Genomic DNA, 27580 nt, shown 5'->3' with positions numbered 1-27580 from the left:
AGGTGTCAGTGTCCACAGTCAAGCGTGTTTTACATCGCCATGGGCTGAGAGGCTGCCGTGCAAGAAGGAAGCTGTTGCTCCAGAAGCGGCACCTTAAGGCCCGACTGTTTGCTGCTGATTACATGGACAAAGAAAAGGCCTTCTGGAGGAAAGTTCTGTGGTCAGATGAAACAGAAATTGAGCTATTTGGCCACAATGACCAGAAATATGTTTGGAGGAGAGAAGGTGAGGTCTTTCACTCCCAAGAACACCATACCTACCGTCAAGCATGGTGGTGGTAGTATTATGCTCTGGGCCTGTTTTGCTGCCAGTGGAACTGGTGCTTTACAGAAAGTAAATGGAATAATGAAGAAGGAGGATTACCTCCAAATTCTTCAGGAAAACCTAAAATGTTCAGCCAGAAGGTTGGGTCTTGGACGTAGTTGGGTGTTCCAACAGGACAATGACCCCAAACACACATCAAACGTGGTAAAGGAATGGCTAAATCAGGCTACAATTAAGGTCTTAGAATGGCCTTCACAAAGTCCTGACTTAAACCCCATTGAGAACATGTGGAGTGTGCTGAAGAAACAAGTCTGTGTCAGAAAGCCAATGAATTTAGTTGAACTGCACCGATTCTGTCAAGAGGAAGCTTGTGGATGGCTACCAAAAGTGTCTAATTGAGGTGAAAATGGCCAAGGGACAGTTAACCAAATATTAGCATTGCTGTATGTATATTTTTGACCCAGCAGATTGTCACATTTTCAGAAGACCAATAATAAATTCATAAAAGAACCAAACTTCATGAATGTTTTTTGTGACAAAGAAGTATGTGCTCCAATCAATTCATCACAGAAAAATAAGAGTTGTAGAAATGATTGGAAACTCAAGACTGCCATGACATACATGTTCTTTACAAGTGTATGTAAACTTCTGACCACAACTGTACCTACTTACTCTTACTACAATTATAATACGCTTTGGGTTTGATTCCTGCTGGGACCATATATACTGAAATGTATGCACTCAATGCAATGTAAGTCGCTTTGGATAAAAGCGTCAGCTAAATGCCATATCTTAACACAGAGTTTTGAATTAAAATGTTAATTGTGTCACAAACATTACATTTTTTTTTACATTTGACAAACAATCCATACACATTTGTGACAAGGAATTGCCAACACAATGTTGATAAATCATTTGCAAGTTGCAAGTTATCGCATGTTTAACACACAGGTGACTTGAAAAATGGATTTAAGGAGAAACATGTTTGAGCCGATCAAGGATCAAATAAGGGAAGGTAGGCATGTTTTAAATTTTCGTGAATGTATACCACATTGGTTAGGAAGATATATTGATCAAATGGTCATGGCATACACACTAATGTTGTGTTTCCTCTTTTTCCCTAACCTCCCAATGAAGAGCTTGGACCATTGAATCCAAACTGGTTTGAAGAGCTCACTTCTAAAGTTTCAATAGGGGATGGAGATGACACTGTGACAGAGCAAAAGCATTTGAGCACTGTAATATCATGTAGCAGTTTCAAAACCCCCTTGGAAAAAAGTGCTTTGGACAGTCAACTGTTCTCTACCCCAAACGTTTTTAGACACTGCAGACAGCAGTCTGAAACGGAGGATGAAGAACCTTTCCCTCCTGAACAAGGTAGTGAACGATGGGATGTTGATAAGTCACAGAGAGCCAAAGTCGGCTCCACCCATTTTATTTTTGGTACCAGATGTGCATGTCTGTCCTCTCTGTTCCTCATAAACTGTATTTCCAACCTGTATTATAAGGGATTGGTTCAAATCACGCTCCCAGTCCAATAATATGTTGTGGCTTTAACCAGTGTCAAATAGAAAAATAAATGATGGTTTAATGCATAATCAGCATAGTCACTGTGTACAGGTTTCAGCGTCAAGCGTTCTTCAGCACAAAGTATTCAAGGATTGATACCGAAACGCATCCACAGTGACTATGCTGATTATGCATTAAATCATCATGTATTTTTCTATTTGAGAGTGCTGCCCATATTATTTACTTGTTGGATCAACTTTGGGCTGTACAGCATCCACTTCAATCAAAACTGAACTTTATTTACAGTCGAGCTCATCTTCTACTTATTCTTAACTAGTGTCCGTCAGACCTAACAATATACAGTATCCGTGCGTAAGCAATGGGACAGTGAAGCATTTTTTATTTTTGGCTCTACACTTCAAAAGTGAAATAAAAAAAATATTATGAGGTTAAAGTAGAGATTCTCAGTTTTTATTTGATGGTATTTGCATACATTTGACAAAAATTACTACACTTTTTAGACAGTCACCCTATTTCGGTAGGTTTGAGGATTTGGCTATGTTTCTGATCGATTTTTTTTCTGATATTTCAGCCTCATAATGGCTTTCCCGACTTTCATTGACATGTCTTTGGTTCTCATGTTGACAGACACCAATAACAGACTCCAAAGGCTTTGCGTTTGCCTAGAATCAATAAAAGACATTGACAGCTCTCTTATGACTGCACAAATTTTGTGACAACACACCTGACAAGCCAATTGTCCCATCACTTTTGGGTACCCTAAAGTAGGGGGACTATGCATAAGTAGTGTTGTAATTTCTGAATGGTTTCCCATATGTACACAAATACCATCAAATAAAAGCTGAGAATCTCTACTTTAACCTCATAGTGATTGTTTGATTTAAAATCCAAACTTTTTGAGTGTAGAGCCAAAAGAAGAAAAAATGCTTCACTGTGACATTACTTATGCAGAGCACTGTGTGTGTTATAAGTGTACAACAAAAAAGTTAGCGGTTAGTAACCGCCGGGGAGCTCTAAAGTACTACATTTCCCTTGAGGCCGCATCGCTGTGGTCCTGAGCCTCCGCACGCACTATACACCTGTTCATTAATTTAGCTAAATATTAAGTTGTGATCAGCTGCATACATCTAGCTATAGCCAGGAGTAAAGGACCAGGACACAGAAATGTTCCCTTTTTTTCTGGATAGACGGATAACAGTGGATATGTCGAATGACAGGTGTGAAACCACTGAAACTGAGGTGAAATGTTCAACATATGAAATTACAAATATAACACTTGCCAGTTTTGCTCACTAAATTAATTTGTAATATTTATAATATTAACATTGTATGGTTATTTTAGACCTGAATGATATTATTTCACATTATAAAAAGTATCACATCAGCTTCAGTGATCTACTGCGTGCCATTGTTTGGTCTTGGAATATCTAGTTTCTATAGTGCTATTTTTGTACATAGTCTTGTACCATGTAGAGCATGTAATCTAAAATCTCTGCTTGTACCCGAAAATAAATCTTTGTGTCGTTTCCTGTAAGGCTGATATGTCATTAATAACACCAGGGAAGTTTCAAAGAGTCAAATATTTTTTATTTATATGAAGTCATTGATGGTACAAAGCCTCAATGGAGCATCTCTTGTGTTAATGTGTACTTCTGGTACCAATGCATCATACCAGGGGGGTGGAGACTTTGGCTATAGGCTCCCCGAATACGTTTAAACTTTCTGACAACTACTCTGTGGTGATGCGTTGTTTCATTGTGCTTCTCAGAAACGATAGAAATGACTTTGCCGTGGACAGACACAAGCCCATGCTTATTTGGTTCATCAAAAGACAGGTGATTATGTCTTTTCTGTGATTATGAGTTTTGCTGTGTTCCAAATACACTCTTCACTTGCTCCATTATAGTTCAAAAAGTATGCTTTAAATTGTACATTATACAAAATTAATTACAACTGTGTTCAACTATTGCCTTCCATGCTTTTATGACTAGACATGACGTATTAGTGGTTTTATTTTCAGCATGACAATCACTAAACCCTATAGAACCCGGCAGCCACAACACAGTATCGGTAAGCTGTTATCAGTCCAATAGTTATACATGCTTAAGATGTCCCTTTATGCATTCATTGTTTTGATTTTGAATATGCCCTACTCTTTCCATTGTACAGAGCTGCTTGATACACCAAAAAAGTCTGCAGTAAGTGCAATTATTTATGGGTAAATCAACTGATACCATTTAAGTGTTTAAAATGTTGTTTTTACTTAAGATTAAAACAAATATTCATTTCTTTCTTTAGGCACTCACTGCTAAACGCATATCTGAAAGTCTTGGTGCACAGATAGACCCTGATGTGTCCTGGACCAGCTCGCTCAATACCCCACCAGATATGACGCCCACCTTCATTTTGGGTAATCACATACAGGATTGTATTTTAGATTGATATAAAATTGCAACTATTATCAAATGTTGGTCGTACAGTATTTCTTTATTTTTTTTAAATGGCATGTCCTTATTCTTGCAGCTAAAACTGAGGACAGCACCTGCCCAGTGAGACTCTCTGCAGACGAGCAAGTCATTGTGAGTATTCCATCCTGTAAAAAAACAAAACATGAACATGACATCAACAGTAGGTAACACTTCACATGAAGTTTTCCCAATAACTGTGTAGTTACATTGACATTATTACAGTAGCAACAACATTGAATAAACATGTTTATATAGTCATAAGGAACGTTTTTAAATGTCCTTTGTACTATGTAACAACATGTTAATAGTGTTGTTACTAATGGTATAATTACATAGTTACTACACAGGTATAGGGCCAACTTCATGTAAAGTGTGACCATATTAGGCGTTCATGCTATGGTTGTTTTACTTAATTGTCTTGTTAACAAATGTATAGCTTTGAAATAGGTTTAAACCTATAATTTCAATAGGACTTTCAATCCTTGCATCAAGACCTCTCTCTATCAATATGAGTGTTCAAATTTCCTCAGCCCCATTTCTCAACTTGATACCAAGTGGTGGTCCAGCCATTTGGCTGAAAAATTATGGAAGATCGCACCTCTTAAGGCATTGAAAGATATCAGCTTTCTTAATGTTGTACTCTGCTCTGTTTTAGCTTGTGCGAAAGCTTTTTCCCTCAGTCTCAAATTTATTTGGAAGCAGAGGGCTGTCAGAAAATAATGATGAACCTCTTGTTCAACACAACAGTGAGTATTTGTTCATCAATACAGTCTTCAAGAAGGGAAATAGTGTATAACTGATATTGCTTTGATTACCCAATAACACTGTAACATGAGAGAATATGATTTTTCCTCTGAAATATCTACAGGGGTGAATTTCCACATGCCTGGTCTGGTCAAAGGGTCCCCTAGCTCTCAAGATGCTTCACGTAAGGACAGCAGCAGCCATTGGAAACAGACTTTACCAGATGCCATTGAGGATGGAGAGATTTGCAGTACAGTGGCAAATGTTCTTGATGGAGCTGAAGAAGTCCTCTCCATATTCTTTAGCAACAGCAGTTCAGCTTTGAGAAGGGTGAAAACCAAGGACAGAATCAAGAGGAAACAAAGCAGTTCAAAAAAGGAACCTGCACCTACTCCGACAATGATTTCAACATTGAACAATGATGAATCTAGAGAGATAGCAGGAGAAGATAAAAGGATCAGGGTGACTTCTGTGTCCCTTGATATAAAGAGTGACAAAACTGGGGATATTGGGACCACTCAGTGGACGCCAATAAGTTTAGCTGATATTTCTGACAGTGGTCTGGATACATTTTCCCATCATCGTGATTCCTCTAAACAGACTTTCCTGGTGCAACCCAACAATTCCACTGTTGATCAGCAATTGGGACGGTCAACAGTTGAAACCTCACAAGAACTCACATTCACAAGAAAAAATAGAAAGTTTGTTTATTGTGCCCAAAATCGACATCCGTCAGTGACTCAGAAGTTATGTGCTTTACCTGAAACTTCACTCAGTGGTAAGTTTTATTTATGTGTACAATTATAACAATTAGTCTATACATGTTATTTGTAACAAGCTTTTAATTTTCCAATCTCAATGTGTATATGGTAGAGGGCTCTTAAAGGGGCAATCTGGGATTGGTACATCAATTTTTTTGACTTCTAATGAATAATGTATAGCCATTGATTCTTGAAGAATATAAGTTATAAATGCCTCATGAGGTTAGTTCAACTGTCTTACCCCATCAGAACCCAACATTTCAGCTTGTTTTTCTCATTGTTTATAAACAATTTAATACAAATACTGTATAGCTTAAAGCTTTAAGTTGTTTACCAAAAAAAGTGGCGGATTCCCAGATTGCCCCTTTAACGTGTGCGTGCACGCCATGAACTGCTTGCATCTGCGCACATAGTTGTAATTATATTCTTCTTTCTTCATGTTAGGTGACAATCCAAATATGAAACAAAGGGAAAGCCTACCAAATGAGGCAGTGTGTAATGATGTTAACAAGAATACCTTCAACTGGAAACATGAGTCAATACAACAGGAACATGCAACTGAAGAAAATATTGTTTCTCCAGCACCCACCAGACACCCTCAAGACAATGATCTTGATATGTCACAGCTTTGCAGGGCATTTGCACAAGATTTAAGCCAAGTAGTGGACTCTGGTGAAATATGCAGTATAAAATCAGAAACCATTCAAAATGAATTCTCTGCATCAGCTTGTCTTTCAGCAATGAGACAAAGGAGCAAAAAACTGCTAATTAGAAACAAATCAGGTCAGAAAAGGGAGACTCCTCATGACTCTGATAATGGCTTCAGCAATGAGAAGCATATCCCTACTTTGCAGTTAAGCAATCGTGCAAATATGACTAAAATGGAAAAGACAGTGTGTGATAGCGGCTACCTCTCCACTTTTGCTGATGTCACACAACTGACTGAATCATCAAATCTTCAATGGAAATCTGGAAATCAACCATATTCCGGTTTTCAAACTGGTTACAACAGGAACATTTCTCTCCCACCACAAGCAATTAAGAAAGCAAAAGCATCATTAGCTGACTTTATTGAAGGAAATATGACTGACGTTACTTTCATCAATGAAGTGAAGCCTGTGTTGACTCCCAATGTCTTTAACCTACCACATCTATCTCACTCAAACCAGAGATGTGTTGATATCCAAGGTCCTTTGACAGCTTCACAGACTGCTGATGTTACAGAATTGTGTAGCCTCTTGGAAGATGCAGACAGCCAATTTGAGTTCACACAGTTTAAACCAGCGAAGCCTAACTTTAATGTTCCAGGTGATATTCCCCCCCATCAGTCCTCTGACAAAGAGTTGGATCCTAACTTTCTCACAGGCATTGATTTTGATGACAGTTTTAGCTCTGACATTGAGAAACAATCAGTGAAGATGGTGACCCCTGACAAAGTGAGTCATGGCAAGATTGTTGGCAAAGCATCCAATACCAAGGTTAAACTCAAAGTGACATCATTCTGCAGTTCAGAGAAACATAAAGAAGATGGACCACATTCTATCTCCAGGTTTATCTCTAAAAACAAAGCTGCGATTTCCTCTGGTTTACTGACAAACATGACAATAAAGAACAATCTGCTGGAACTCAATACAAGCACTAGTGAAACTGAGAAGTCTGACAACAATGGTTTAAAATTTGGTGTGGGTTTTAAAACTGCTGGAGGAAATGCTTTGAGAGTTTCAGAAAAGTGTCTGAGCAAAGCAAGGGTCTTGTTTGCAGATATAGAGGAGAATCAGGAGATGAACACACAAAGATATGTTAACGGCAGTGATGTGGAACAAGTTGGACCCTTGGCTGTTAGACATGGAGGAAATTTGGATTCTAACATGGAGGAAATTAACTGTATTGATGGGAATACTATAAACAATAGTGAAATTGGAAATGGCTTTGTAGGTTCAAAATCTACAGCCAACCAGAATCTAAGCAGTAAAAAGAAGATCAGAAGTTGTACATCAAATACAACATATTACCATGGCTTTGTAAAGAAATTGGACCTGAAATTACTACCTAATGAACACACTGAACAAACAAATGGACTTGAAAATTGCAATGTTGAATTGACACATTCTCATGAACACAGTGGTGGTTTTCAGATGGCCAATGGCAAAAGAGTGACCATCTCAGCAAAAGCCATTCAAGTAGCAAAGGCCGTCTTTGAAGACTGTGATGTGACAGAAAGTTTAGTTTGTACATCAGAACAGCTAGACAAAGACGGGGTTGAATCTGAGATTGGAAGTGATAATATAGAGAGAAACAATTGTGGCTTCAGCACTGCTCAAGGGAAGAGACATGTCTCTGAAAAATCTCATCTAATGGCAAGAACTCTCTTGAATGACAGCAATGAATTGAAAACAGATGAAACTAATATTTCTCATGCTAATTACTCATTGCAAAATTGTTGTGGTTTCAGCACAGCAAGTGGTAAGAGAGTGGCTGTGTCTGATGGGGCACTGCTTAAAGCAACATTTATTTTAAATGAATCTAATGAGCTTGAAAATGAACATTCTGAAGCAAAAAACAAGATTAGAGCAAGTCTTCATACCAGTCTGGTTCAGGCTCCACCACAGAAATACAGTGGATTTAAGACAGCCAGTGGCAAAGGAGTAACAATATCAACTAAGGCCCTTAATGAGGCAAAGGCTGTTTTTAAGGACTGTGATTCCAATATGGGCAGCGCACATGTTGAAGAAGCAAAGCAGGAGAAGTCCGATGCAAAACCTGACGATGCCCACATGTATGCAGAGGAAAACTATTGTGCCTTTGAGGCAGCTGGGGGGAAGAAAGTGCACATCTCTGAAAAAGATATTTTGGGGGCAAGGACCTTTCTCAATAAATCAGGTTCGGAGGCAGTTTCCCCAACAGACTCAAAACGCTCATTGGAGGCCTCTGAAAGCAGTCACGATCAGTGGAAAATCAGTGGAAAAGGAGGATCCATTTCAATAAATGCCACTAAGGAAGCTTATTTTACAGACAGCAGATATCCATTACTCTGTGAAGATGATTCAGGTGTCAAACAACTAACAACTAGGCCTAACAATTCTGATTCTGACCTCAATGGAACAGGAAATAGCTGTACATTCAGCACTGCCAGTGGGAAGACTGTGTGCGTGTCTGGCAGGGCTCTCCAAAAAGCAAAGTCTCTGTTGGACGAATATGCAGTAATTGAACATGCAAAACCTGAGAATAATAACAGAGTTAATCTAGCAAAGACTTCAGCACACAACGCAGAGGCAGCTTGCAGCAATCCAGGAGAAAGCCGCTTTGGTTTTAGCACAGCTAGTGGTAATGGTGTGTCTGTATCAGACAAATCACTTAAAGAAGCCTTTGAGAAGTTCAAAGACTGTGATGATACTCTTACCAATGAAAATGATGATCACCAAAGGCCTGGAGATAAAAAGTCTCTCAAAATCCCTGCACCACGTATGTGTGATCAACTAGTGAAAGCTGGAATACCAGATAACTGTGAAATAATTCACACCAGTGGACTGACGCATCAGTCTTCTTCAAGAGCACACCACAAAAGATCTTCCTTGAACTTTGAGTCGCTTGGGCTCAGTGGCTACACTGTTACTCAACAGAGGTACTTTGCACAGGAGGCTATGGACTGCACCAAGGCTCTGTTAGAAGATGAAGACCTAGCAGGTCAAAGTGCTCCTGGGACATCTGGGGAAACACCAATGCAAGCACACCCTATCTGCAGCAAGGAATTCTCTGAGATGCGAAAAGGAATCGGAAAAAGGTCAGCAGAGGATGAAAATATGAAAGGTAAGACTATTTACATTTGTGTAGCAACATTGTAATGACTAGTACCAACATTGTATAAACCTGTTGTTACTTAGTCATTAGGTAATTGCATAGTATATAGAGTTGAGTGGTTTGTGTTATTATGCAAGTGGAATAAGGAACAAAAACATACAGTACATTGTTCAACTCCATTGCTATGCAATTTCAGAAATAAATGGCTAATGTACTATGTAACAGCATGTTAACACAATGATGTTACTAGTGAAATTACAGAATTACTACCCATGTATAAGGACAACTTAATGTAAAGTGTGACCATAATCTATTTTTTTGTTATATTGTCAAGTGCCAACTGCACAGTACAACGTAATCAGTTAGGCCTATGCGCCTATTGATATGAATACAATGGTACGGTACATAGTATTGTCTCCCACAATGAAATCGGGGAGGGCACTGTGGATGTCTAAGGTCTGTTTGTATGTTCGTATGCCACACTCAAAAAATAATTATTTGTTTTTATTCTCTCTCATTAATCCACGAAACATACCTTTTGAATAATTGTCACCAATTCATACAAGGAGGGGCGTTACATCATTGGTGGGGGACAACATGTTTACTGTACACTTGTTTTTGTATTCAATAGAGCAACCTCCCCTGAAAAGACAACTCTTGGCAGAATTCGACAGAAGTGTGGATTGTAAAAGACGGTCAACACTTACCTCTGCAAAAAGCTCTTCAGATGGTGAGAAAGGCTTACTTATCTACAGAGCAACCAATGCTCATTTCACTTGTATGTATGTACAGTGCCCTCCATAAGTATTGCGAGAGTGAATAATTTGTTCTTCTTTTTGGCTTTACACCCCAAATGTTTGGATTTAAAATCTTTTTTTTTTATGATGTTAAAGTGAGAGATTCTCAGCTTTTATTTGATGGTATTTTAAGATTATAGAAGAAGATGGTAGATTAATATTGTATCTAAATTAAACACTCGTTTTTAGTATTTGGTCGACAATCCTTTGCATGCATTAACTGCCTGAAGTCTGTGACCCATTGACCCCATCTTCTCTGGTGATGCTCTGCCAGGCCTGTACTGCAGCCATCTTCAGTTGTTTGTTTTGAGGACATTTGCCTTAAGTCTCCTCTTCTGCAAATAAAATGCATGTTTAATAGGATTTAAATCTGGAGATTGACTTGGTCAGTCAACAACTTTACACTTTTTGGCCATGAAAAACTCCCTAGTTGCTATGGCAGTATGTTTTGGGTCATTGTCCTGCTGTAGGATGAGGCACCGTCCAATGAGTTTGGAGGCATTTGCTTGTACAGTTGGTCAGTGTTTAAAAGGTTCATACTGCCATCGTAACGGTGGTCTACCTCAATGGCACTGCCGCAGCAGACACAAGTTGTGAAGACGTGCGAAGTGCTGCCGAAAGCCACCACAAGTTGAAGTTCATTTTCTATACTTTTTGAATTGTCTACTATCTATCTATCGTAGCCTACCTACCAACATGACATGGAAAGAAACATGCAAGATATCCAAGTGGATGGCTCTCTCAAATAGCTTTTTGCGAACTTATGGTGACTAGAGCCCGACAGATATATCGGAGCAATGGTATTATCGTCCGATATCTACAGAAATATCTATATCTGTAAAGTGCAGAAGGTATTCTAACAGTATGTTTTAAGAATGCATTCCACAGTGCGTTTTTGTAAATGAAATAACTGAGTATAACTAAAATAATTGAGTGGATGAACAAACTGTCACAATGAGTTAGATTGAAGATCAGACCACTGATGACAATATGCAGTACACTGAACATTGAATTATCATTTGTTAAATGAATGTTAATTTGAAACTTTAAATGAAACGTTTTCTATATATATATGAAATGAAACGTTTTTTATATATATGTATGTGTGTGTATATATATATATATATATATATATACACACACACACTCACCGGCCACTTTATTAGGTACACCTTGCCTTAATTCTTTGTGGCATAGATTCAACAATGTTTGGTCCATATTGACATGATAGCAGCACGCAGTTGCTGCAGATTTGTCGGCTGCACATCCATGATGCGAATCTCCCGTTCCACCACATCCCAAAGGTGCTCTATTGGATTGAGATCTGGTGACTGGAGACCATTGGAGTACAGTGAAGTCATTGTCATGTTCAAGAAACCAGTTTGAGATGATGTGAGCTTTGTGACATGGCACGTTATCCTGCTGGAAGTAGCCATCAGAAGATGGGTACACTGTGGTCATAAAGGGATGGACATGGTCAGCAACAATACTCAGGTAGGCTGTGGCGTTTAAACGATGCTCAATTGGTACTAAGGGTCCCAAAGTGTGCCAAGAAAATATCCCCCACACCATTACACCACCACCACCAGCCTGAACCGTTGATACACGGCAGGATGGATCCATGCTTTCAAGTTGTTTACGCCAAATTCTGACCCTACCATCTGAATGTCGCAGCAGAAATCGAGACTCATCAGACCAGGCAATGTTTTTCCAATCTTCTATTGTCCAATTTTGGTGAGCCTGTGTGAATTGTAGCCTCAGTTTCCTGTTCTTAGCTGACAGGAGTGGCACCCGGTGTGGTCTTCTGCTGCCGTAGCCCATCTGCTTCAAGGTTCGACGTGTTGTGCGTTCAGAGATGGTCTTCTGCATACCTTGGTTGTAACGAGTGGTTATTGGAGTTACTGTTGCCTTTCTATCATCTCGAACCAGTCTAGCTATTCTCCTCTTACCTCTGGCATCAACAAGGCATTTTCGCCCAGAGAACTGCCACTCACTGGATACTTTCTCTTTTTCTGATCATTCTCTGTAAACCCTAGAGATGGTTGTGCGAGAAAATCCCAGTAGACCAGCAGTTTCTGAAATACTCAGACCAGCCCGTCTGGCACCAACAACCATGCCACGTTCAAAGTCACTTAAAACACCTTTCTTCCCCATTCTGATGCTCGGTTTGAACTATTTGATGTAGCTTTTTTGTTAAAAGAATTCTTGCTCTTCAGAAGGCTCTGGTAGTAAGAATGTAATGAAGTATGTAGTGTTGCCTTGTACTAGAGTTGATTTGTTTTTATTGTTATCCATTATCCTGAATGAGTTGCTAATATTAAGGACACGTTAGAACCAGCAAATGGCCACAAAAAAACAACACTGCAAAATCGAACACTAATGAAGATAATTTGACTAGTGCTGCAGACAAATCCTATTCCTAACTGAACTGTAGTAGTCCAGGTAATTCAGATATGGTAACATTGAACAAACTGCCCGCTGCTGGACTGTCCTCCAGGCATTATTGTGCAACTGTAACAATTAACGCACAAATTGGTAAGTAGGTCTAGCATAAGCCAATTTCGCTGTCATTTGCATGTCTATTGCGAGGTAAACTATAATGTTCATTATTTTGTTCTCAGCTCACCCACGTAGTCAGCAATTGCAAGCATTTAGTTCTGCATTTCATCTGTTTGGCTAGCTAGTTGGCTAATCCTTACTTAACCTTATAAGCTTAGGAACTATTTGTTTTTATCAAGTTAGCCAACATCTACAATATAGTTTTTTGGTCAAGTTGTAATGCTTGCAAGTCCAACTATTGTTATTACTGATACTAAAATAATACTATCTCACTTACTTACTTCACTGAAACCACTATCAACCACTAACCAACAAACTCTCTACCCACTCCACTGAACTACCCCAGACTAGGGATGTCACGGTGCACCGGTTCTACGGTAAACCATGGTGTCAAACTTAAGTTTATCATGCTGAAAGAATTTACGTCCCGTTCATCTGTTCACCGGTGTTACTGCTCAATATACTGCTAAACTTAGTGCCAGTGTGTTCCACAAGCGACAAGCTAACAACTACCAACTCATTATCAGCTACTCTTTGAAGTTCATAAACTACTTTTAATTTACACATTATGATCTATTGATAACTTCCAATCACAATGTGAGCGATATCAGATGAAATCTGCGCCACTCTACTCATTGTTCAAGTGTTCCAATGACCCCACAAAAAATAATATAAGTGGGTGAACTCGTTTGCAGGGTTTAATCAGGGGAAATTATACAATGGTTTGATCAGTCCTGACATAATGTTTGCCCTAAAGCGAGCTGCAGCTTGTGGAACACAAATGATTTGCCGTAGAGTGGAGGAGCGGGAATTGTTTAAATCTCAAGACATAACTTAGACCAACAGTGTTTTAAAAATGTATCTACTCTCACCTTTGCTGTAGTCATCTTGTATTCTCTCTGCTGTGTAAATAAAAGTCTTATCTGTAAAATGGGGAGCTTTTATGTGTTTTAAAAATGTTTTAGTGGTATTTTAAAAATAGGTGCGACACGTAATGCAACCTATAACAGAATAAAGTGAGGAATTTTCAAGGCTGGAGATTGAAATTGTTGTTACAGGTGTTGAGGAAAACTGCTCCAACTTCCAGAGAGCCCCTCCTCAACTTAACCAATCAACTTAAAGAGAAATATGTGCATTAAAATATCTTATTTCCTTGATTATTTTGTATGTTTTTATATTTTTCAGAACAAAGTACTGTTAAGCACACATAAATGCGCTTATGCAATTTAAATACTGTTCTTTCAGTCCACACTCACATTATTTTTTATTTGAGAAATGATTTTAGATGTTACAATAGGCTTTTTTAAACTTGTGTAAAACCACAATAAAAAATAAATTAAACGAGGCACTTTAGCATGAAGTTTATCATACTGTAAAAATCTCATACCATGACACCTCTAACCCAGACTCATATTATCTATCTAACCATCTATCTTTACAACCTTATATCTATCTAACCTTTCAACTACCTAGCCATCATATTTCATTAGTCACTAGCATAAGTGTAACTCAATATAACCCATACTGATTAATCTCTTAATTGTTTATCTATCTATACCTCTCATCTATCCATCCTCTCTTTAATTCTCTTTAATCTATCTATTCATCCATTCTACAGTGCTTTAGGTGGCAAGGTAGCTAGCAATGATGAGCAATTATGCTAACACGAACTGCTAGTAACACAGTAGCTTGCTAGCAAGAGGGGGTCAAATACATTTAGAGAGTATTTGTTTCACACAAAAATATGTATATTTATTTCAGAAATTGTAGTGGAAGACATCCTCATCTTCCACTGAAGTCGCCGCCATTGTGTTGTGAAATTTTAGTTTATCCCGTACTTCTGTCCATTTGATTGGTAACAACTGGAAAAAGGCGATGGCGGATTGAAAAACGCGTCCGGTGGACACAGCCCCTTAAACTACGATTATATTCCCTAACTAATGTGATTTGTCTCTGAGTTTCCTATTGAAATCTATGGTTCGATTGATTTCAAATTAACCGATTAGGTTAATTTGAGCCTCCACAAACCACGAAACACACGTCAGCCAATAGAAAATGTACCCCTTCAGTGGCGCCACACTTCTAATATACCACATCTTATTTTGTTTTGTTTCAGGCACACTTAAAGACAGGAGAGTCTTCAAATATAATGTGTCTCTACAGCCTAATGTGACCAGGCCATATAGGTAGGTTTTCAATTCAACACAAAAGTATTTACCCAACAGAGCCTGTGATACAGAATTGTCCTTAATCTTGTTTGTCTAATACAGGGATAAAAATAGTTATATGGACCTAAGGTTGAATAAGATGGAGGCACAGAATATTGTATCAGACTCAATGCCAGGAGACAGTAAACCAGCAAATCCCAAGATGGAAGTGTTTGTGCCCTCATTCACGAAGAATGTTCGGACTGAGATACAGAAGAGCAGCGTGCCACAGGACAAGTTAAGAACACCTGGTGTGTATGTCCCTCCCTTCAGAAAACAGAACAGTGTGATCAAAGAGAGTTCCCCTCAACCTTCAAACAAGAATATACCCCACTCCCTCTTTGAAACATCTGATCAGACCAGTACACCTGTCTCACTCACTGATAAAAACCAAAGCCATGTAACTGAATCTGATTATAATGACAAAGTTGCCATAATGAAATTGGATATTGAAAAAGTAAACAGTGGCAATGATGGTGGACAAAACCTCACTGTCGACCCTGGAGGAAAAGATGCCACTGCAGAGGGGTCTACTCCAGGACTTTCATCTACTGATAGCACAGGTAACCTTTTTGCTGTTGTTAATGTTTTGATTGTTCAGGTAATTCTAGAAAGTCACTATAGGGTATGACAATGCATTGACAAAACAAATTGTGTTCTTGTGTCTGTAGACATAAAACAGAATCTACACTGCTTGCAGCTTGCATGTGACATGCAGGACATGAGAATCAGAAAGAAGAAGCGACAGACGATCAGACCTTTACCAGGAAGCTTGTTCCTTGCTAAGACGTCTGGGGTGACCAGGGTGTCTCTCAGGGATGCAGTCAGCGGGAAGTACCCAGTCCAACACACCCAGAAGCAGGTATGGGGAGAGTTGGAACATGGCTTTCTAGGTTGATTTATCATTATTTAATTGTACAGTCCTGATGTATCACTTTATCATCTGGACTTGTTTAAAGAGCAAAAAATCAATAAAATTAGAATGGTATTCTTCTGTGGGTGATGGTGAGAAACCCTCAAAACACTGTTTTCCATTGTTGTGTAGTAAAAGGTTGACAAGTGAAAAATCTGTGGAGTCGTCGTTGAAATTCATCAAAATTTGTAGCACAGGGCTCGTCATGAAAGATGGTAAATTTTTGTGTTTGTGGTGGTTGCTTGGACTCTTGTCCTTAGTTTTCATGCATGGGTGAGATTTGTGCAAGTTTAGGAGACAGGACTCCACTGCAGCCAGTGTGCAGCCCAAGTAATCTGTAGTGTGTGATGCACACTTCACTGACAGTTGACTATTTACTAAATATTTTCATAAAACTACATAAACATTCATCATGAACTAAGATTTCCAGTGGTCTTAGTTAATTTTTGACCCATCCAGTACCAATACCTCCTGTGTCAGAGCAGCAGGTAGTACATTACTTCAGTAGTTAGCTTAGCTAGCTGACTTGTATCTGCTGAAACCTATCTGGCCAACACAGTTACTTTAAATGATGATTGAAACGTAAGATTATCATTGTGTTCTAAATAGTTACCTAGCAAGCCAAAAAGCTAACTACATATTGGAGTGCAGAGCTGAGACTGTAATCTATTGCTCCTCTACAACTTGCTGGCTTGCTAGAGTCTGATTTTTGGCAATAAATTAGGAAGTGCTGTGTCTTTTGTTGACACTGTCCGTTTATGAAACAAACAGTGTATAATGCATTTTGTCCCCTGAAACTAGTTGTTGATGTGTGGCAATGCATTCAAGACTGAAATACCTTGTTTATTTGTATGAAATTAATTCTAAATGAACCTTCTAAATGGATTCGGTTCTAGCCTGGTCAGTTTGACATATGCAACTTTGGATTGACGAGGCAGAGGAGGTGAACCTAGCCGCACACATACTTTCTCTTAAAAAAATGAATGCTGCCTTATTACTGTCTAGTATTTAGGTCTCTTCTCGATTTTTATGCTAGATTTTGTATAGTGGCCACAGAAGTAGCTAGACTTATAACAGATAAAGCATCCCAGAAAACATTTCGACATCCATTGGCCGTTGTCTCCGACATCGGAGGACCGGCCAATAAAGGGCCAAAGTAAAAGACTGCTGACGTCCATTGAGGATGTTGTTTCAAATTTCAAACACATTTCAACATGTTATATTATTACACTTCAATACAATTATATTAGCTGGGAAGAGGATTGGGCAGATTCAGTCGGCTTTTTGGACTGCATTGCTGGCTGAAGGAGTACTGTAAGTGGACTGTGGACAATTTTTAGTGTTTTTGGAAGAGAAGGGACTATTACTATTATAATTTAATTAAAATGTAATAATATAACATATTGAAATGTGTTTGAAATTTGAAACAACCTCAACGGATGTCAGCAATCTTTCACTCTGGGCCCTTTATTGGCCAGTGCTCCAACGTTGGACATGTAAGATGGAGATGGTGTTAGATTGATAGCAGATATCCAGTAGCATATTGTGCCAAGAGTGGAATATTCTAATAATGTAATTGCTCAACCTTTCCTATTTGTTTGAATTAGTTTATTTTATTGTGTTGTCTTATTGTTGATAACCCCATCCTACATGCAATTTCCTATAGGTAAAGCGGTGCTGGTGCGTTTGTTCACCTTTTACTACGTATTTGAATGACAAGCCTACAGCCTACAGAGCCTGACAACATGGATTAAAACTAAAATTCTCATCATATATATAATAATGCAACAACATATTGAAGATAGAAATTAATCAATACTGATTTGGAGTGTCTTAAAAATGGCTCTTTAACAATCAACAATCATAATTTAACATATCACAGCAGTCTTTTGCTCTTCTTTCTCAGCTGTATGGCTATGGAGTGCAAGAGCATGTGTCTCAGATCAGCAGTGAAAATGCGGAGTCATTTCGGTTCCACTGCCAATACTTCTTCAAACAAGAGGCTTTCATAGATGGGGGTGGTGTTCAGCTGGCTGATGGGGGTTGGTTGATCACTCAGAACGATGGAACTGCAGGGAAAGAGGAGTTCTACAGGTAATGTTTTTTATTGATGCATTCATTCCAACAGACCAAAGCAAAGTTTTAGATTTGCCTTTCTGAATGTAATTATTGTAAGATTTGCCCTCCAGAATGTAATTATAATTAGCAATTTATATAATAACATTTGCTTATACTTCAGCTACCACTGAATTTTAATACTTTAACTGGAATGAACATTGGCAAAATTGAGCATAACATTCCCCTCCACAGAGCATTATGTGACACCCCTGGTGTGGACCCCAAGCTGATTAGTGAGGAGTGGGTGTATAATCACTACCGGTGGATCGTGTGGAAGCAGGCTTCCATGGAGAGATCTTTTCCAGAGGTGATGGGTAGTCTCTGTTTGACCCCAGAACAGGTACTCCTGCAACTCAAATACAGGTACAGTAGCAATAAAGCTCTTACTTATTTAAACATAGAATTCATATTATTAATGATATGGTCATTTCATTTCATTGTTTTGCTGAGACGTGTTTGCCTATTTGTTAGATACGATGTGGAAGTGGACCACACCCAAAGGTCAGCTCTGAGGAAGATCATGGAAAGAGATGATACTGCAGCCAAAACCTTGGTACTCTGTGTTTGTGGTATTGTCACTTGGGGCCAGAACCTAACCAGACAGAGCCGAAATGAAACCAAGACCCCCCAAGGTGCTGATTCTAAGGTGGAACCATCCGTTGGCATCATATGGCTCACAGATGGGTGGTATGCTATCAAAGCCCAGATGGATATCCCGTTAACTGCCATGCTACACAAGGGTTGTCTGGCCATTGGTGGGAAAGTGATGATTCATGGAGCAGAGCTGATTGGATCCCAAGATGCCTGCTCTCCATTAGAGGCACCTGAATCTCTCATGCTTAAGGTAACATATCAGAACACTCCAGGGACCTCAACAATCAAGCTACAAGTTAGGTTAAGATAACCCTAGACATTGTAACAACCCTGTATGGGGCTATAGCATCTCCACCAAGGGAGTTTACACTCTTGGGGCAGTAGCTAGCGAGGCCAGTTGGCAAGCAGGAGGTTGTGAGTTCGATCCCTGGTTAGGGAAAGCTACTCTACTCTACTGCCGTTCGCTAGACTGTTGTCAGAAGTGGGATGGTGACCTTGTGTGCCAGGAGAGGTGTCTTTGTATAATGAAGCATGATAGAAGTCTCTCATGAACAGAGGGGAGCGCAGCTGGTTGGTTGTGGAAGGTTGTGTTCTATCCCTGTTTAGAGTAAGCTACTCTACCCCACTGATCGCTACAATATATTTGGTGTATATTTGTGGTTTCAGATTTGGGCAAACAGCACCAGACGAGCTCGATGGAATGCCAAACTTGGATTTCACTCTGATCCCCGACCATTCCTGCTCCCACTCTCCTCTCTCTACAGCAAAGGGGGTCTTGTGGGCGCTGTGGACATTGTTGTGTTGAGAAGCTACCCTACTCAGGTGTGTTTATAACTGCCTTACCGATGAATCTCAGTAGTCATGGGAGGTTTGTTGAAAGGAGGTCCGTTTCATGTCTATTCTTCCTCCAGTGGATGGAGAAGAAGCCAGGCGGAGGCTTTGTGTTCCGTAATGTTCGTGCTGAGGAAAGGGAGGCCAGACGACACAGTGACAGCATGGAGATGGTGTTTGCCAAGGTTCAGGCCCAGTTTGAAAAGGAAGAGGATGGTATGAAGCGCCTTAACTGTAATGTGTCAAATATTTAGTACAGTTTAATAGTGTTTTGATCAGATTTGATCTTACAGATGGCAACAAAGCTAGAGACAGGAGGACACTCCGTCATCAGGATATTGAAACACTGCAGGATGGGGAGGAGCTACATGAGGCTGTGGAGAATGACCCTATTTACCTGGAGGTGATGATAGACACTGGCTTGTTCCAAATGGATGCTTCCTGTAAATGATTATTTATGCTGATGATAAGTCACGTATCATTTAGACATAGCAATATTTTAAGGGTAGTAATTCATGTGATGTTATAAGGAAAGATGCCTTGTTTCATCCCATTAACATTGACAAGACTGAGTTTGTTGGGCTGATATTTTTAAGTTTGTTTTTGTCGCAGTTGAGTATTTCTGTTGTTCAACTTGTTTCTGTTTGTTTTCCAAAGCTTATGAAATGGAAAATCTTTTTTTTTTTTGTTGCTAGGCCCTTTTGAGTAAGCAGCAGATGGAAACCTTGAATAGCTACAGGTGCTCTCTTCGAGAGAAGAGGCAGGCTGAATTGAAGGAGCGTTTCTGCCGGGCACTTGAGAACATACAGGATGGTGAGGGGAACTGTCCTAGCCGGGAGGTCACCCCTGTATGGAAACTCTGCATCTCAGACTCCAGAGACCAGCAAAGCCGTACTGGTGTGTTTATCAACAAATAATTAATCCAACTGTCTTAATCATGAAATAGCCTTTTGCCATGGTCTTTTACTGACATACTTGTCATTAGGACATCAATCATACAGTATGTGAGCCTTTTACCATGTAGACCAGTCTAGCAAGTGCACTGTGCAATTGAGGATGTTAAAATGTTTTAATCAATTGTTCCTGAAGCACTATTATCAGCTCATTCTTGGTTTATCATTACAATATTTTTTTTTCAGTGTACGTTTTGAATTTTTGGCGACCCTCTATGGATTTGCAGTCATTGCTGAAAGAGGGTTGTAGATATAGGGCCTACCATCTCTCCACATCCGAAGGAAAGAAACAAGCAGGCAATGCTTCTATTCAGCTCACTACGACTAAGAAAACACAGTTCCAGGACATAAAGGTACCACCTGGATTGTATGATGCACACTTTCCCTGTAACTTTATAGACATGTGTGTAAGTAACAAATATTAATTGGAAAACTAACTGTCATTATCATCATTGTCATATCATATAGGCTTCTCCGGAACAGTTGCATTTCCAAGCCAGAGTGTCTGTCAGCTTTCATTCTCTCAGAAATCCAGAATTTCATCCACTCTGCGGAGAGGTGGATCTTGTAGGATATGTTGTTTCCATCACTGACAGACAAGGTGTGTGATTGGTCTTTTCAAGGTAAGATTGATCTTTTCTGAGTTGATGAGTTATGACAAGGATGTGATGTGACTGATTGTGTTCCTCTCTATGCAGGTTCCTCTCCAGTGGTATATCTGGTTGATGGGAAGCTAGACTTTGTGAAAGTGCGCTTCTACAGCAGTTTGGTTCAGTTGAGCTTGGAGGACCTGGTGAAGCCTCTGGCCCTGTTGGCTTTGAGCAACTTGCAGCATAGGCATCACTCCTCCACCCTCATTCCTGTCCTGTATGCTGGAGACCTAGCCCTCTTCTCCGCTAACCCCAAGGAACCACATTTACAGGACGCGTTCACTCAACTCAGAATCATTACCCAGGTATAGACACCAAGAATGTTTATCAAATCAAATTTTGAAAATGTCAACCCTGGAATGCAGGAAAAAAAACAGTTATTTGTGTAAATGTGTGTCTTGTAATGTATTTGTTATGACAGTGTGCATTGGATGACAGACAACTATCTGTATATCATGTTTGGAGCAGGGCCAGGAGCAGTTCTTTAGGACCGCAGAAGAGAGGTTTTCGGACCTGATTCAGTCTGATGGTCTAAGCTCGTTCTCATCTCCAGTATTACCACCAAGAACTCCAGGTTGGAAAGGAGAGGCAAAACAAGGAGGGAGGACTAATGTGAGTGCTTTTCTTAGTTGTAATTACCATGTAAATAAGAGATAATTCTACACATTGCCCATATTCAAATAACATGGAACACTTATGCGGTCTTATAGGTGACACCTCAGCAGCCAATAAGAAGTGTGGGATTCTGCACTCCCATGAACAGGAATCCCCCTAAATCAGCTAGCTGCTTAGCAAACAAAGACCCAAAAAGCCTGAAGAGAAAGAGAGGCCTGGACTATCTGTCTTGCATCCCCTCTCCCCCACCACTCTGCCCTCTGGGCATAATGACCTCACCATGTGTGAGCAAGACATTTAATCCCCCACGGAGATCTGAAACACCTCACTCCCTAAAAACGGTTCAGACCCTAGCTCCTCGACCTGTCCCACGACCTGTGGAAGATGAATGGGTGAACGATGAGGAGTTGGCCACCATCGACACTCAGGCACTGCACGATGGGCTACATGATCAGGAGAGTAGAGGGGGGTCTATGTGAGGGTAGACTGTAACCAATGTATGTGTCAAAAATAAATGGCACAAATGAATGGCTGCTATGATTCAGTGGCCAGATCTTGGAGTGGTTTGTTCAAAGCCTTTCATGTTCATACCTTTTGCATGGTGCAGATTGTGACCAGGCCAATCAATAGAGAGGCTAACCAAGACGAGCTGTTGGCAATTGATGAATGTTGACATACGTATAATGGTGGAAATTCGTCATATGGTTCTGATGTGTTCATTTGTGACAGTAGGCAAAATCCTAACGTGAAATTCATGTGTATTGCATTGATATGCATTGATGTCTAACAAATGTTTAAGTTACAAAAGCATATCTGAAGTTGTGATGTTGATAAGGAAATTGCTGCGAGGTACAGTACTGAACTTATGTTTGTTTTCTCTCCATGACATTAACAGAACCTACATGAACTGTAAAAAAATAAAACTGTAAAAAAAAAAATATATATATGAAAATAATAATAATAATAATACTGTGCACTTTTTATGTTGCTGTTGATGGCTTTTGTTTATAAAAAATGTTTACAACAATAAATAATAAATCACATTTATTATTGGATTTGATATGTGACTTTTGATGATATGATTATTTTACTAATGGTTTGGGAAAGGGTCAATTTGCTGAATAAGTTTCAAAGTAAAATGTTCTGTGCCCTTGTCTTGGGTTCGCAGATGTAATGCCATATCCACATCCACATCCGTTGTCATCCTGACAGCTGGTGGCAGTGTTACTGCGCCGGTATCTACCACTCAGTTTTTCTCTGTCGGAAAAACAGAAGAAGACTGCAATCTCACTTCCGTAAACACTACACAGCTTCCTGTCTGATCATAACAAATAACTCCTAATAATAATCAACATACACCCTCAGCTCTGAATGGTAAGTAAGCCATTCCAGAAACGTCTGCACACTATCTGAATTGTACGTGTTACAAGGTTACATAACATCAACTAGAGAAGTACGTATGTCAATAAACGTAACGGTAGTAACTTTCCCACTTGATGTCGATTCATGACGTAGCTGTGAAGTCGCTTCTACTTTTTTTAGCCCCGACATTTGTGACTAGACTTACTATTGTTTACATTTGGACGATGTAGAAGTCTAATCACGGATTGGTAGGCACAAGGGATGTAGTAATTTAGCTTCAAAGGGATCAGACGAGTAAAATCGCCTCGCATATGCTTCTGATCATTTTGTTTTTAAATGGGTAGTGTAAACTAGAAAAATGCTTCAGGTATTACACAATTTCAGTCAACATTCCGAAAGATCGCCACCTGAAAAAAAACACTGCTGAGACAAGGTAGTTATTTACTGTAGCCATATCTAAAAACAAAATTAGCAGATTTTACTCGTACTACAGAAACTGTAGAAATGTATCCAAATCTGCGATGTGAGTCGTCGTTTAGCCGTCTGCTATCTTTTGAAGCAAAGTCCATCGCATCCCCTGTACCTACCAATCTGTAACTGGACAGCTAAATAATATAACTTGGTTTTGTTTTACCACCTTTATCTAGATGTTGCATAGTAATTCCACCACAATAACCTCCCAAATTGAAGATGGATAAAAAGGGACTGTGTCCAGTAAAGAAGAATAATACATCATTGGGCAGCTGGAACGCTGATCAAACTGGAGAGCTGCTGGATTGCTTGAAAGAGTCCAATGGAACTTCTGTAGATTTACGGGATAAAACCTCAGCAATAGACACAGATCAGATGGCAGTAAGTCGTGATAAGCATCCCGGCAAAAGAGACAGAAAGCTTGTTACCAAAAGGGTAGAAACCAGCAGCACTGCTTATATTGGGCCTGTTTGCCGTCCTAAGGTATCCAAGTCAAAACCAAATATTGAGGAAACACTGAGTGAGTTCTACAAAGAGCTTGAGAAGATTGATCCTAAAGATAGTCTTGATTGTAGCACTGATAAAGATGAGGGCTCTATTAAATCATCCAACGTTCACCATCCACCTTCAAGAGAGGAAGGGTCTTTCAATGGCCACATCAAAAGTAACAAACCAGACCCCTTACCTCACCCACACAATGAGCCATACCAACCCAGGAGGCCCAGCTTTGGTCTGGACTCGGGTGGTGGTCACGCACATGCCCATCAGAATCACTGGCAACCTACCCCACCTTTTCAGAGTCAGCCATACCCCAGATTCCACAGATCTCCCCACTGTTCCCCACCACCTGCATTCCCTGGTCCATTTGGCCTTCCAGACTTTGCACCACAAATTAGCAATCAGTGCCATATTGTGAAGACAAACCAGCTTCAACAGGACAGCTTGCAGTTCCCACCATTTTACAAGTTTTATTCGCCTGATGGATACAGTGACTCTCTGGACTTTGATTGCCATAGATATCCTCCACGCCACATCGAAATGGGGGGTCATGGTTATAATGGGTCAAATTTCAAGAATGATGGATGGTCTCAGCCTTATGAGCAACAGGACTCTGATTGGAACCAGAAGTTTGTCTCAAAACATGAAGCACATAAGTGGAAGGACTACTACCACTACCAACCACAAAATATAACATATGATTATGAGTCTTCTTTGGTTCTAATTCTGATGAGGGGAGTCCCAGGATCTGGGAAATCAACACTGGCCAAGTAGGTTCTCAAGGAAATATTGTAGTAAACCAGTCACAAGTATGTTGGGACAGTTTGTTTCTGTATTTAAAATTATTTCTTTATTTAAATTTTTGATTGTATGTGTTTTTGTTTTTTTAAAGGGAATTGCTATCCACTGGTCCCAGTGGGCTAATATTGAGCACAGATGACTACTTCTCCCAAGAGGAGGGTTACTTGTATGACCCTAGCATGCTTGGGAATGCACATGAATGGAACCAGAATCGAGGTGTTGTTGGACTGTCAGATCCTATATATATATATTAAAAATGTTGGTCATATGAAGTCATATGATATGAAATGTTGGTCTTACATTTCTTGCTTTTCTATTTTTGGTGTGAACATTTTCTGAACAAAAAGGTATGATTACAACATTTTGTAAGGATGTGTCCTCTCTTGCTTTTTATCCAGCTAAAGAAGCCATGTACAAAGGTTGTTCTCCTGTAATTATTGATAATACAAACATCCAAGCTTGGGAAATGAAGCCATACACCAAACTGGTGAGTTGTATCCTCTCAAATTATATTTTGTCTGCAATTTGTAGTACACATAAAATCAATGTAAATAGTGAATACTTTTCAATTAACCTTACAGGCATTGGAGAGTGGATACAGTATACATTTTCAAGAGCCTCACACCAGTTGGAAATGTGATCCCACTGAGTTAGAGAAGTAAGTCTTTTGAGGGTCCTTTGCATGATAAGAATTTGCATTTGCCCCTTTCTTAAAGTACGAATTAAGATGTATTTATTATTATGATTTTGGGGGGTAGATGTTTGAGTATATATGTTTGGCACAATTAGATAACAAAGAGAACACTTGGCAGGCCTTCATTGTAAAGTTGATCTTCTTCTTAATTTACTTGCCTGGTTAAATAAGGGTTATATTGAAAAGAAAAATGAAAAATCACTAAGGCCAGAAAATCCCTCCCTTATTCCCACTAGGAGAAACAAGCATGGTGTGTCTCGGGAGAAAATTGCCCAGATGTTGGATCGCTTTGAACTGCCCATGTCACTGGACATTGTGATGAACTCCCAAGAGCCCACTCATAAAAGCATGAGACTTCTCTCAAAACATCATTACCAGAGGAGGACTGCCAATCAAGATTCCCATTAATGCTACATTTTGGGCATTCTATCAATCCACCTGTGGCCCTTGTCTTTCCCTCTGCTTTGCTTTGAAAGGACAACAAAACTGTGCAACAAGAGTTGCATGATTATTACTTATTTTCAATTAAATTGTGATTTTTACTTGAATTTTATTGTAGAAATGGACACAAACTGTGTAAGAAAGTCAAAGTGTTTTAATTGCACTAATTACAATGTTTCCTACATTTTGTTGATTGTATATTGATTTTGTAAGTTTTTATTTATGAAAAATAGCACCCATGGAAATTGTTGCCTGTTAAATGTACATAAACACACAGGTTCTACAATCACAGGTGTAGTCTTACATAGAGATGAAAGTCTGTTAGTCTGCCATTGTCTATATTTAAATATCAGTGACAATGGTAAGATCATTTAGGACAATTAAAGATCAGGCAAGGCACACGGTTTCTAGATACATTTGAAGAGCGTTTTTGCTGCATTACTTCAATGTTAACTGTCCTTACTGAGCGGTGCAGCCTCTGCTACCACTGCCATAGAAATTGCACGTTCTACTCACTTGAATGGGAAAGATATAGAGAGCGTCCCAAAACTTTCCACTACTCCTTTTCACTACCACTTACCATTACCACTTGCTCCTACCCTGGAAATATCTGAAGGAGAAAATGGCTGTAGTGGTGAGAATTAGGACATCCTACCCACTTTGTTGTAAACATCACTTTAAGGAATTTTTCCTAGGATGTCAGAGGAAATGGTCATTACCACAAAATAATTGTTTAAAACTTTTAAAAGGTGAAAAGGTAGTGCTTTTAAGGCATTTATATAACTTCATACCTGACTTCTGATGTCTAAGTGCTTAAAAATATTTTAAACATGTTTTAAATCTTTAGATGTGCAACCTTTTCAATATATTCCTAGATCCTGTCAAGAAAGATAAAATTACTCCAACAACACGTCAATGACTCATGTTTTTTTAATAAAATGTTAAGGAAAGGCTTGTAATATAAAAATAAAAAAAACATAAATGAAAGTGTCTGATTTAAACAATTTGTTACAAATGTATCTAAAAATATGTAATGTGTTGGTAATGATGAACGGTTGTGGTAATGACAAAATATTTTGGTAATGACATCTGCAGAAAATTACAAATGTAAAACAGCATTAAACTCACATATTTATTAAGAAAATATTCTTAAACCTTAAAACAATTCTCATTTCATTATAAACCAATCTGTAACTGGCCAGGCTAGGCTAACTTGCTTTCCAAATTTCCAAATGTAAACAATAGGATAGTAACAGCTAACTAAGAAACTGGCTGATGTTCTCACCTCCATCTTCAACCTTTCCCTCAGTCACAGCACTGTTCCCTCCTGCTTCAAGACTACAACCATCGTCCCCCTTCCCAAGAAGAGCCAACCTGCCTGCCTGAATGATTACAGGCCAGTAGCACTCACTCCAATCATCATGAAGTGTTTTGAGAGAGTGGTACTGGCACACATTAAGAGCAGCATACCGGACACCCTAGACCCCCTGCAGTATGCCTACCGGCCCAAC

The 27580-nt window shown here is 39.3% G+C and overlaps 2 protein-coding genes across 2 annotated transcripts; both read left to right on the top strand.

Moving 5' to 3' along the window:
* Positions 1 to 1213: 1213 nt before the first annotated feature.
* brca2 (BRCA2 DNA repair associated) lies at positions 1214 to 22835 on the top strand. The gene is made up of 24 exons (XM_083694598.1): positions 1214 to 1279; positions 1402 to 1577; positions 4093 to 4204; positions 4318 to 4373; positions 4918 to 5008; positions 5131 to 5656; positions 5880 to 5908; positions 6506 to 9574; positions 10197 to 10295; positions 15038 to 15107; positions 15192 to 15691; positions 15800 to 15990; positions 17948 to 18135; positions 18352 to 18522; positions 18631 to 19003; positions 19420 to 19575; positions 19665 to 19800; positions 19878 to 19987; positions 20280 to 20481; positions 20724 to 20890; positions 21006 to 21138; positions 21236 to 21492; positions 21653 to 21799; positions 21898 to 22835. The coding sequence occupies exons 1-24, from the start codon at positions 1228 to 1230 to the stop codon at positions 22279 to 22281; spliced, it is 7395 nt and encodes a 2464-aa protein (XP_083550724.1). The 5' UTR covers positions 1214 to 1227; the 3' UTR covers positions 22282 to 22835.
* A 257-nt stretch (positions 22836 to 23092) lies between these two features.
* On the top strand, positions 23093 to 27016 carry n4bp2l2 (NEDD4 binding protein 2-like 2). The gene is made up of 6 exons (XM_083695127.1): positions 23093 to 23176; positions 23812 to 24903; positions 25026 to 25150; positions 25333 to 25421; positions 25516 to 25592; positions 25865 to 27016. Exons 2-6 carry the CDS (start codon positions 23855 to 23857, stop codon positions 26034 to 26036), a joined length of 1512 nt encoding a protein of 503 aa, XP_083551253.1. The 5' UTR covers positions 23093 to 23176; positions 23812 to 23854; the 3' UTR covers positions 26037 to 27016.
* Positions 27017 to 27580: the final 564 nt, after the last annotated feature.

This window comes from Argentina silus, assembly GCF_951799395.1.
Source record: "Argentina silus genome assembly, chromosome: X".
NCBI lineage: Eukaryota > Metazoa > Chordata > Actinopteri > Argentiniformes > Argentinidae > Argentina > Argentina silus.
Note: the sequence above shows the minus strand (reverse complement) of the source record. Positions and strands in the feature narration are given on the sequence as shown.